Raw genomic sequence first — 13,161 nt, 5'->3', positions numbered from 1 at the left:
AAAAATGTTTAAGTTTCAAGTTATCAGATTTGTTGAAAGCACTTGCTCATGGTTTTGCATTCAAGTAAAGCTGTACTAACTATATGACAAGAAAAATGTTTAAAGTTTCTCCTTTTTGAAGTCGTTTATTTGAAGAATGAATATTTAACCTTTTCTCTTGCTTACACTTTTTTGACATTAAATAACACGAATATTTCTATAACAAATAACATACCAAATAATTTTTGGCGGATTGGCGGATTCTCTAATTTCACAAGTAATTTGTCTTCCATATAGTGTATATTATGGGCTGCAGACAAAAATAATGTGGAAAAGTTGAAGTTTTACCTCTCAGAAGGAGCGCGAGTTGATAAAGAAGATCCGGTAAGTGATTACATAATTCTCTAAGAAGGAGCACGAGTTGATAAAGAAGATCCGGTAAGTGATTACATAATTCTCTCAGAAGGAGCGCGAGTTGATAAAGAAGATCCGGTAAGTGATTACATAATTCTCTAAGGAGGAGCGCCAGTTGATAAAGAAGATCCGGTAAGTGGTTACATAATTCTCTAAGAAGGAGCGCGAGTTGATAAAAAAAGATCCAGTCAGTGTTTACATAATTCTCTAAGAAGGAGCGCGAGTTGATAAAAAAAGATCCGGTAAGTGTTTACACAGTTGGTGTTTTTAGAAAAGCGGAGAACGCTTACCCTACCGAATAACCTGTTCCATATTGTACATTTTTAGTGGAGTGCGGTTCGATATATAATAGTTCTAAGTTCAAAGTTTATTAGGTTCAAAATCAACGAACCGCTAAGAACACAGTAACAATACAAGCGTATATGATTCAATAACAATACCGTATTTGACAAAAGAAACAAAGGAGTATACAATAGTGTATATGAGTATATTTATAATTTATGATAAATGATGTTGTAGGTAAAAGAAACAAAGGAGTATACAACGGTGTATATGAGTATATTTATAATTTATGATAAATGATGTTGTAGGTAATGTGATACCCCAGGATGCTCAATTAATATTCTTAAATTTTTGTGGATATCCTTTTAGTTATTTCGAGTGATGTATGGTGTCCTGTCTGTCTTTCGTCATTGCGATGAATATCATGTTCCTTCGTTCTCTATAGGCTTTTAAGTTTAAACCCTGGACACCTGATTGCCCTCCCAACATTATAAGTGAGAGAAGAGGGGACACTTTTCACACAGTCAAGTTCAAAAATCTTGCGCAATAGATCAGCTACATATATGATTGGTTAATAGATACATGTACACATAACCGACTTAGTCAGAATTTATTTTGACCCTGCAACCCGCCTGTTTTTATTTTGATTTTGATGTAACGGCATGTCAATTAATATCATATCCAATTATAAAAAAGAGAGTTAAAGGGTGAGAGGAACCCGGCACAGTATCCAAATAATAAAGAATAGGAGAGTTTCGGGGTCAGAGGAAATTCGGACTTGACACATAGTTAACGTACTTGTGCAATTTCATGTACTTTAGAATAGAAAGATAATAGGCTTAACACCAGCAAGTATGTTAAGATGTTTTGAGTGTTTTGGGTACTTAACGTAAGGCTGGCATGCATATATTGATAGTACCTTTTTATACAACGCAAAGGGCAAATATGGAGTATCTGTCTGTCTGTCCTGTGTATGGTCATTTTAAAGACAAAACAAACTTCAAATATGTCAATAAAATTCAAAATGGTAACAATTGATGTTGAATTTGAGTATTATATTTCAGTATAAAAGAACAAGTCTCATTAAGGCTTCCCGAGATGGCAACATTGAGGCGTTTGAACTTCTCGTCTCCTATGGCGCGTCTGTCAACAAAGCTGATGTGGTATGTTAATTTCGCTTTTTACCCTTCGTCCTTAAAGACGCTCTTCCGTGGAAACGGAAGTCACCTGATCGCAATTCTGTTTCCCGATTGGCCAAATACTGATAACTTAGTGGCGTTCCAAAAACTGTATCGAAATTACGTGCCATGTGTTATTTTCTTGCATGAAATGTTGAAAATTATAAGTAAAAAGAACAAAATTTTACTGCGTCGGCTTAAAAAATCTATAAAGATAGTACTTGTTTAGAATCTACGTCATCCATTTAATATATCAACCGCATCTTAACTTATACCAAGTAAGCAAATAATTAGAACATTTTTCAAAAATAAAAAAAAAAATCTTCCGGAGTTCAAACAATTGTTCCGCGTTAAAACTTACTTTTAAAAATGAAGAGGTAAATTTTCAAAATTGTTTTCTTGAAATGATATTAACTCAATCTCACTTTTCGCCAAAAAAAAATTATTAGTTTTAAGTTCGTATACATTCGATGAATTAGTGTTTATCGTTGAAAGTAAAGCATTGAGCCATTTTTTTTTCAAATATAATAAAAATAAAATACGTGATAGATTGCAATTGTATTATTATTGAAGATTTGGAGGAGTCAATCGTGGATTTGACGGCTGCACATTGAGTTCTTACAAATGCTACTGTCATAAAGCGTCTTTCCTTACACAACACATTTAAGAATGTTAACCGTTGAATGGCGGGGGCATATCCAGGATTTCAGAATAGGAGTTAAAGAGAGAGCAAAATGAGGGGGTAGGATTTAAAAAAAATTAAAACAAAAATTATTTTTCAAAATTTTAGGGGCGTATTTTCAATTTACCCGCGACAGAATGGATACCCTGATGACGATATGAAATTCGACGAATATTTTCTTTAGTATTGATGGCTCATTTACGTCATTACTTTTTGTTTTCAATAGGACGGTGAAACAGCGCTGATCCATGCTACATATAAAGGTCATTTTGATATCGCTTGTCGCCTGATAGAGCTTGGAGCTGATGTCAACCATAAAAATAAAGTAAGCCAAACATGTAGCGTATAATCTTTTAACCATTTTTGATCATGACTTTTTTGTGTGTCTGATATGAAATAGAATTTCCTAGTCATATATTTTCAACAATATATTATTTGAACAATATTTTAGTCTGACTGCATCGGTGGTCTCAGGGTAGCGTGCTCGCCTCGAGCGCAGGCGATCGTGGGTTCGATCGCTGGCCGAGTCACACCTGAGATTTTAAAAATGGTAGTCACTGCATTTCCGCCTATTACGCGGTTTTCAAAGAGATAGAACACCTCGAGTGCAGGAGGTCGTTCGTTCGACCCCCGGCCAAATCGCTCCTAAGATTTTAAAAATGGAAGTCACTGCATTTCCGCAAATTACGCAGTATCCAAGGAGATAGAGTGAAGATTGGTTGGCTCGGATTCAGAATAATGTGTAAGAGTTTGTTGTCATGCCTACTTTTGGGTGTTAGAACAATAAAGATCCGGTTCAACGTGTCAGTCTGATATAAAGCAGGGTATTTGAATTTTACAATTGTTCTCTTCCTGAAATGCACGAAATTTAGTATGTTTAACAGTACTAGTAATCAATCTGTCTGATAAAATATTCGTGCATCAATAACTGACGATACCATTGTTAAAAGTGTAGTAATTCCTGTTTTATGTTGGATTTTACACCGCTTAGGACAACGTTGAAAGATTATTATATATATTTTTTTTAAATTTAAAAAGTTTTTTTTTCTTTTCTTTAGACATGTTTATTCTTCGTGTAACTAGTACTGCACCAAGAAAACCAAAGCTCATTCATACATGTATGTACCTAGTAAATATCTGGCGTTCCAAAGGAAAGTCTCTCATGTTTACTGCTTTCATATCTTAAGATACTGTCCATTTAGAAATCAGGCAGTTCCTATAATATGGATGGCACGTGATAAATTTTATCCCACGGAGTTTTTGTCCCAATGTAACGTTTATATCATATATATGTCCAATAGTACAAATGTTGTTTTTTTTAATCGACAATTGATGGCTCAGGAAATAGTTTTACACTTTCCTAACAAAGCAACATAATTTTCCACAAAATGAGAGAGTTACATCCCCTTTTCAATGAATTTCAATACTTTCTATGTAATTTATTTCTCTTTAAACTTTTCAGTAAGTCAAAAACCAACATTCAACTCTGAGAAAGGATGCATTTGCGATATGAGAAAAAAATGGGGAAAAAATTAAAACACAAACTTTGTCATGTGCCACCCACTACCTGGTTTTTGCGTGGACGCCCTTTTAATGTCACTCTGTTTCTTCTGTTATCTCTAGAATGACGAAACCGCCGTTTATATCGCCTGCAAATATGGCAATTATGATTGTGTTCGGAGACTTATAACAGTTGGAGGAGATCACTCCATTAAAAGCAAGGTATTGACTTTCTACATGGAGTTTTTATACTAATTCCATGTATGAAACGAATTTAAATTTCGATATTGTCTTTGTCCGTCCATATGTTTTAACATAAAATCGCAATATCAAGACAAACAGCAGAAAGTTTCATTATTAAAAATGAGACCGCAACAAGAAATGACATTCCTTAGACGAGCTCTTTAAATTTCAGAACTTTGTAAAATCACGTAGAACAATGCTTAAATTTCTAGTTATCAAATGAAATCGAACTACGGTGTTTTAGATTGGGTAAAGAGGGACAGGCTGATTTCACTCTTTTATTAATGCTATAACCAATCAGTTTTTATGTGCCTTACAAAGTACTGGATATTTTTGGCCTCTGTATCATTTCTACATATTGCTCTTACTGCCTTTTTATTTTCATCGCAGGCTACTACCGTGTGCTAAAAACTGTCAGGTTGGCTAATGTGTTTTCTGTCCCGACTTCACAATTGGTCTTTATTCTGTGTATCATATTTGTTTACAGTTTAATAAAACTCCATTAGATGTGGCTATTGTTTACAGTTTAATAAAACTCCATTAGATGTGGCTTTTGAGTCAATGAGTAAAGCGCAAAGACAGAAAAGAGACGATATGTGTGACCAGCTTGAGAGAATCGTCCAATTATTGAGCGATGAAGACGGAATTAAGGTCAGTCAGATTATGTCTTATTACCATTATACCCCAATTTTCGTTACGCAGAGGGGTACACATCTCTTACCCAGTACTTCTTCTACACCGCAGGGATGAATAAATTGCAACTTTCACAGAATCTTCATTACATATTCCCATTTTAGATTTTTAATGACTCCAATCAATTTGGAGGTAAAAGGGTTAACTTTATTAGAGAGAGTATCAAGTACGTGAGCATTGCTCACAGTTTTTTTTCTAGTTTTACTTTAATTTCAAGAAGGATGATGTTCATGTCCGTCTGTCCGCTTGCGATTCACTTTTAAAACACTATTTGATACAAGTTACATAGTTACGCTAAAAAAAATAAGTCTGAACGAACTTTGCTATGATTATTGTTTTAAACATTTATAATTTAATTTAGATATTACAATTTGTTATATTTACTTCATTTTTAGGTGCTTCAAAAACAAGGTAAGGATTTTTGGTGAATGCAATAACTATTTGTAGAAGTATTATTATTACAGTATGTTTGCCTCTATATTTACTTGGACACGTGCATAATTGATTTACTGTAAGTAGCAGTCCAGCTAAGAATCAAGCAAAATGTGATTCATGGTAGGAAGGTTTACATATTTTTATTTTTGACATTTTTTTTTAAAATGCCATAGCAAACTGAAATTAACACGTGGCTTTTCATATAAGCCTTGTTCTTTAGAGATAAAATTTATATCGAATGTATCATAGAATTCAAAATTAAGGAAGATAACTCTGTAAATGACATTAAAATACAATAAAAACTGTAGAATTTGCACATGTGGATTTTCTCCTAAGAGCAGACAGATTGGAATTAATAGTTTTATATTTCATTATATAGACTACAAAGCAACCTAATAACAAAAAATTAGGGTGTATCAAATATTACAGAATGTGCATGATTCTTGCAAAGACTGCTACTTAAGTCCAAAAGGAGTTCGGTTGAGACAGGTTTTATATATATGTTCTATAGAACGAAAAATGCCTTGGAACAGGACATTTTTTTATCACACATGAAAAGAGTAAATTATTACTTAATAGTAAGAACAAGCATGATTTCATGGGCTTTGAATTAAAAAAAAATACTACGCAGAAAAAAATAGTTCGTTTTCATTTCAATTAACATTTAATGACTTCTTTAAACAGAGAAAATGTTCACCCTAACACCGGAAGAGTTTCGTACGTGCCTTGAAAGAAGTGAATACCGTCCGTCTGGAATAAACGTCCGTGTGCTTGGTTTGGATGATCACTCAACCATGGCCGTTACCCGCGCTTTACTACGCCGCCCTTCATATTCCAACGAAGATTGTCAGATATGTGATGGTATTAGAATTGATGATGGTTATTGTGAAATAAACATTGAAACTGGTGAATGGGTTGCTCATGACAAAAGTAAGTTGTCTCTGATTCATTAATTAGTTAAGAGAAATTTACCCTGTCTGTGCACATGGTTCGCATTCTACCAATTTAAGTTTTGTCCCGGTTTCTTTTTCAGTACAAATGGTTTTACTCCATTGCTACGCATTTAAGAAAGGTTCTGTCCGAAAACCCGACAGGATGATTCAAGATAATAAATGAAACTGTTCAAATATATCTAGTGTATGTACACGTTCAATATATCACACATGATTGAATAACGAGCAGTTAACGCTTACGACATAATTTTTCCTATAACAAAAAATCGATAAATTTCAATGCAGTTTTTTTTTCATTAACTTGATAAACACTAGAAATAATAGTGTTGTAAACATTAAGGAGGAAGACCTAAGGTAAGGTCGTAACTCTTACAAATCATTGGAACGTTTGTATTCAGTATTTTACATCGATCTCAGATAAGTATCAAAGTAACTTGGACTGATTTCATTCTGTTGATGGGGTTTGGTGGAATTGAATATGATACAAACATATCACTGATTTCAAGAGGTATGTCCCTTACCATAGGTCTACATCCTTAAACTAAATATAATATATAACTACACGAGTCATAATCTTGACATTTAGAGATGCCATCTTCAAGTGTTTGGTTGTGTCAATCTGATACATATGTATCAAGTATCTCATTTCAATTTATGCCCTTTCTCCACACCGATTGAAACTATTTCAACACTTATAAAAAGGAAGTATGAACGCACTCTACATATGCACTGTGACCTATCACAGTTATACTTTTAAGTACCACCCTGTGTAAGAATGAGGCAATGGGTGGCACGTCATTTTTTTTTCTGCCATTTTTCATAGTGCATTTTAACTAAATTTGATGAATCGATATCTTAGGAAGGCAATCTTTACAAACACTTTTATTGTTATTTCTGGGGATTATGAGGTAAAGGTACTTTGATAATACAATAAAATCTCAGCCTTTTTTTTTTCTTTATGTGCCACACCGTATACACATTTTGTCTGGTTCTTAGACACAGGAGTAGTTTTAATTTCATTTTTTCTGTCTACTCGACTACGATTCTTAATTTGAAGTTTGCAATAAGTACTTACATGTACATGAAAAAGAAATAAAAAAGAAAATGCGTTTCTTCGTCCTTGAATGCACCGCAATAATAAAAAAAAATATTTACTGTATTATTACAACCTTGTAGTTCGAATTCTTTCAGAGTATTGACGATTTTTTTTTTTTTTTTTGGTTTTTTTTTCTTATCCCGACAAAAGAGTATTACTAAAAAAACGATTATACATATCTCAGCTCAACACGCGACGATTGGGTTGTATGATATCGATTACTTAAACCGATTTTTGTACCCAAGTTGAGCATTCTTACCATAGTAAACATATGTATATATTTTTCATGGGTGGGGGTCTCCATTTGAAACTAATTTCTTCTAACATTCTTTATCTTTAAGCATTACGATTGATTTTGTTTCGGTTTTCAGTAACAGAAAATGAGCAAATTCACAGGCAAATCGGAGAGGTTGTGAGAAATTATGTAAATACTCACAATTTTGAAGAGGACCAGAAAGTCGACAATCAAAGAAATCGCAAGTTATCGGCGTTGTTTCGGAGTAACACGTCACTTTTGCCAACAATAACAACAACTGATACAGAACCTTTAACATTTGACCTTTCCTCCGGAAATGAAGACAAAAGAGGTACTAACATTTTAGGTCTGCAGCGTTCGCATACGTCTGCCAGTCTATATTCCTTGAAGTCTGAAAGAAGCGCTGTTACGCTAAGTGGTATGGAACTTTCACTTTCATCAAGTAATAGCCTTGAATCAGACACGACAACATACGCGAGGAGGGGTTCACTTCCATCTCAGACACGCGGAAACGTTCGTCAAATTCTACAAAGTGCTAAAAAACGTGTCTCCAAGGCAGCACGATCGGCAAAACAGCGTATGGATGCCTTGATCAATGCTAACAATAGACAACTAGAGCATGAATTAACACAAACGATTAAAGGCCGAAAACAAGTCTACGATATATTTGAACAGGTGAAAAGAGCAATGAAAACAGACAACAGCCAAAATGCATCTGTGTCGGTGTGTTCATTGTCATCAAAATACGAGTTCACTGCTGTACATAGGCTGATATTCGCTTCGAGTGCAATTTATGTTTTTGCTCTTGATACTGAGGCTGATTTGGACGCACCATGTTGCCTAGCGACGTCAAGTGGGATTAATTGCACAAATTGGGGTTTGTTATTCTACTTTTATGCAATGTTTAAATTTGCAAATATTAGATAGTTCACAAAAGTAACATTTTTGAAGAACTCACCCCTAAATCTTACCCACAACCGAATCAAAACTAGCTTTAAAATAGGTAGCAACCAGTTGAGTCGTATGTGGTAATAATGAATGTGTTTATCCTGGGTATGTTTTTCGAAGTCCATGTTCGTTTCATTCCTTTATTTATTCATAAAAGTAAAAAACGGTTGGCACCTGAGAATTTTTTTAAACAAAGAAAATACAGAAAATAAGAATTTACAAAACTAGAACGCGATTCCAATTTATCACGAAAATGTGCACACGTGTATGTATATGTCTGAAGAGTATAATTACGATTGTACAAGATGTTCTTTGTTTTCTCCCTGTACAAAACAGAAATAATCAGTACGTAACCACGAATTATTACTAAGAAAAAGGTATAAATTGAAATGTTAAAAATGAAAATTTTCGTTTTTACCACTACTTTACGCTTAGATATCGTGAAAGTACTTAAATTCGTGGATACCAATTTTCGTGGATCAGGGAAGAAACACAAGTACGCGGATTCTTGAATCATGATTATGAAGTTTAGTTTTCAGTATAAACATCAATGTGGAATGTTCTATTCGTAGGGAACCAAATTTCGTGGTTTCATCTACCCACAAAAAACACGAAAATCGGTACCCCACGATCAATAGTACTTTCACAGTATGATGGAACAAGGACAATGAACCAATAGAAATACACACAACTGAAAAATAAAACATTATAAACCACATTCCTATGGACTTTCTTTCTATATATGTATTTTTTTAAATATTTGTAAAGTGTCCACACTTTCTCTTCCATATTAAGCACATTTCTATGGGATTTCTTCTCTACTATTTTAAATTTATATTTGTAAAGTATCTAGACTTTCTCTTCCATATAAAGCACATTTCTATGGGATTTCTTCCCTACTATTAAAATTTATATTTGTAGAGTATCTAGACTTCCTCTTCCACATAAAGCACATTTCTGTGGGCTTTCTTCCCTACTATTACAGATTACAGTTTACATTTGTTGAGTATCTAGACTTTCTCTTCCATATAAAGCACATTTCTGTGGGCTTTCTTCCCTACTATTACAGATTACAGTTTATATTTGTTGAGTATCTAGACTTTCTCTTCCATATAAAGCACATTTCTGTGGGCTTTCTTCCCTATTATTACAGATTACAGTTTATATTTGTTGAGTATCTAGACTTTCTCTTCCATATAAAGCACATTTCTATGGGCTTTCTTCCTACTATTACAGTTTATATTTGTAGAGTATCTAGACTTTCTCTTCCATCTAGTAAGTAGAAGGAATGGAATGGTAACCGAAGAGAAATCTAAAGTTTTATTCGTCCTTTTGCACGAAGGAGAAGTGTATGTAAGTAGCTGAATGTTATTGTAAAGTAGGGATTAAGGGGTAAATAAATCTTAGAGCCGACCTACTCCAAATGTGCATATTCAACTCATGCAAAATATGAACAAACATTTTGAATATAAGATTAGTATGCTGGACACGTGTTTTGTATACCAATATCTTGCCATTAGTGTTTGTTATTGAACACTGTTTTGAACTTTGATTATCTTGAATTCATTTTGGTGGACAGGTTTCGTACATGAATTAAAATGATTCAGATCTATTTTACAGGGGAGCAGTAAAATAACAGTTGCTCTAAATACCTGGTTACAGGAAGACAGGAGAAAGAAACATTTAATTCAGGAAACTGTTATACCGTTAACCTTTGAAGAACTTTACACTGAGAGGTTTTCTGTCCTAACCTCCCAAATTACCCAGCATGCAAGAGCAGTGATCGAGAAACGGATATCTGTTCCAGCAAATTGGCTTGTTTTGAAAGAGGCTTTATGTTCTGTGAAAGAAATTATAATTACTAAAACGGGCCTGATAGAAACGTGTATTAATAGTGCCAGGAATGTTTCTGTTCCATCAAAGCAGAGCGTGAAAGAATTTCTACAGCACATGAATTTAGACGGCAAAATTCTACTTTTTAACTTCGATAATTACCAGGACATTATAAGTATTGATTTGATGCTGCCATATCACCTTGTCAAGTTCTTACGACATTCGAAAATCATAGTTATTAACGACAAAAACCAGAATACACCTCTGATTGAAAAGTTGAGTATCCTCTCAGGAAATTTTGACAATATGAAAGCAACTAAATGTTACATTCATGAAGATGACAATTTGTGGAAAGTTGCTAAAGAATTATGTTTTGTTTCGACCGACCTACACAGAAGACCCTCAAGTTCAAATTCTAATATTGCACTTTACATTCCTCTTCAAGTGACATCAGATGCACCAGAAACTCTTGCGTTACAGTTTAAAAGGTTGGACAGAACTGCCTACTTCAGAATCAAAACAAATCATGATACTCAGCTGAAATTTATTTTCGATTCTCTTTCATCTGCCTTCTTTGGTTTGTGGCCGGTGAAAGAGATTCACAATAAATTAGTCTGCTTCAGAAATTTGGTTGTGTTCACTATTGACGACTTCCATTTTGTTTCTCTTGCAACCGATAAGGATACTAACTGCATAAATGTTCACATCACCAGAACGGATGTTGACAGGACTTCCGGTTGGCATTCCAAAAATAGCATTTGTAGCGGTGTCTTTCGTATAACAAAGCATTGCCTAGCTCAAATATTTGACTTGACTCTTAGCTTAAATGCTTCGTTTGATTGTGCTATTGAAGTACCGACATGTTCTTTGACACCTTCGTGCATGGTAAACGTTTCAGAATTGGAAGATAAAGATTCTTTTTCTTGCCCACATCACAGCGCCGTAGTAGATCCTTTGGAAATACTTGAAGAGTGGAAATATTGCAAGGTTTCAATTACTTCATTCGACAGATTTTGCATAATAATTTAGTTAATTGTTATATCAGGCCCTTTGTTTTGGTTTTTTATGGTACCGATAACCGGGCCTCGTGGAGGCATGCGAGCATTAAAATCGAGCTGAAATTAGATAAGCCAAAAACCTTCGCACCACCTTAAGAATGTATTACTATTAGTCAGCAACTTAGTATAATAGTTCATAAGCATACACCTCGATCCAGTCAAACTTAACAATCCATTAATATTTGCCACTAAAACGTTTATTATTTACAAGAGATAAGATTAAAGCTGGTAATTCGCTTTGAAATCGTTTAGGATAATCAGCTTTCAAGTTTATTAATGGATAATCGATGGATTGACTGATTCACGTCGATAGTCTTGTTGCAGATGTTTTGCGCATTTCCCGAAAACATTGCATGTGTTTTATCCCAATGATCTGATTTTACATTTAAGTACTTCTCCGTCTAAGAATCAGACAAAATGTGTATAAGGTATGGCAAATGAAGAAAAAATAAACAGAGATTTTATTGCATCATCCAAGTATTTATACCTCATAACCTCAAGAGATTACTGTCAAAGTCTTTGTAAAGTTTGCCTTTTTACGATATTGATAGGTCAAATTTAGTTGAAATGCACTATGAAAAAATGGCGGGACAATTTTCCTGAACTTTTTCCTTATATAAGCAGTCAAAAAATATCTACGTCACCAATGCTTCAGGATAAATTTAAATATCTTTTCAGCTGTTTTCTAGATTTGAATATGTTTGAGGCAAAAAAATGCCAAATTGAGAAAAATGATGTGCCACTCATTGCCTGATTCTTACACAGAATTGTATTTAATTATTCTTTCTAAAGCATAACGTTATATATTTGGTTCATGCATTGATACATGTTCTTATTACAGATTGATGGAGCTCTAAATGTAGAAGATTGCAGTCTTTATTGCAATGGTATGTAAGATCTCCGAACATAAAACTAGTGATTACAAAGAAATTAGTATGCATTTTGTATAAAAACCGGATTAATCTGCAATAAGGATGGAATAAGTAACGCAATCACTGACAAAGTTGAGAAGTAGAAATCTGCAAAATGCTTTTGTAAACTACTCACCAAAACTATTACAAACCATGTGCATACTGGAAGACAATTTCCTCCGCTGACCTATAACCGCTTTCTGATTTACTAAGTATCACTCTGCTAGCTTATAGGCTCTTCTATACAGGAAGCGTAAAAATAGTAACAGGGCATGGGCACTGTTCCATCTGCTCCATACAAATCTGTGAAGCATTTTCCCGGTGTACTCTAAGGCTACAAACCACTAATGTCACTTCCCATAAGCTCCAATGCTAATTTCACTAAGTTCAATGAGTTATACCTTAAGTTTAACCTGAAGAAGTCAATACATCACCTAAAAGCTGCATGTGTACACTAATAGCCCTTAAAAAGCTGAAAAGCTCACTTGTGCAGATTTGATGTGCAGTTTCTCCACAGCAACATAACACAAGTGCACTGAAACTTGTGTAGGACTATTTTTCATTGGTTAAATTAGTGGTATGTAACCTCTACTCTTTTGCATAAAGGGTTGGGGTTTTACACGAGTGTGGCAGATATGTAAAGTTTTGAAATAGCTAACATACTCTTTATGCAGGAGATCGCCTGAAAATATGTAAAGGA

General features: G+C 34.2%; 1 protein-coding gene across 3 annotated transcripts in view; it reads left to right on the top strand.

Annotated features, from left to right (window-relative positions):
* LOC148602072 (uncharacterized) overlaps positions 1-13,161 on the top strand; it is a 29,821-nt gene that overhangs the window by 11,108 nt on the left and 5,552 nt on the right. For 2 of the 3 annotated variants that reach the window (XM_088554727.1, XM_088554726.1), the window contains exons 3-13: positions 277-363; positions 1,740-1,838; positions 2,762-2,860; positions 4,159-4,257; positions 4,804-4,929; positions 5,367-5,382; positions 6,091-6,336; positions 7,827-8,588; positions 9,909-10,012; positions 10,280-11,479; positions 12,392-12,437. In XM_088554727.1, coding sequence (XP_088410853.1) covers positions 277-363; positions 1,740-1,838; positions 2,762-2,860; positions 4,159-4,257; positions 4,804-4,929; positions 5,367-5,382; positions 6,091-6,336; positions 7,827-8,588; positions 9,909-10,012; positions 10,280-11,479; positions 12,392-12,437 — 2,884 coding nt within the window. Of the gene's footprint in view, positions 1-276; positions 364-1,739; positions 1,839-2,761; positions 2,861-4,158; positions 4,258-4,765; positions 4,930-5,366; positions 5,383-6,090; positions 6,337-7,826; positions 8,589-9,908; positions 10,013-10,279; positions 11,480-12,391; positions 12,438-13,161 lie in introns of those variants that run through there. The other variant, XM_088554728.1, reaches the window with a different exon arrangement.

The sequence above is a fragment of the Perna viridis genome, chromosome 12 (genome assembly GCF_037379345.1).
Source record: "Perna viridis isolate PV_CMFRI_1.1 ecotype Kerala chromosome 12, ASM3737934v1, whole genome shotgun sequence".
Taxonomy (NCBI): domain Eukaryota; kingdom Metazoa; phylum Mollusca; class Bivalvia; order Mytilida; family Mytilidae; genus Perna; species Perna viridis.
Note: the sequence above shows the minus strand (reverse complement) of the source record. Positions and strands in the feature narration are given on the sequence as shown.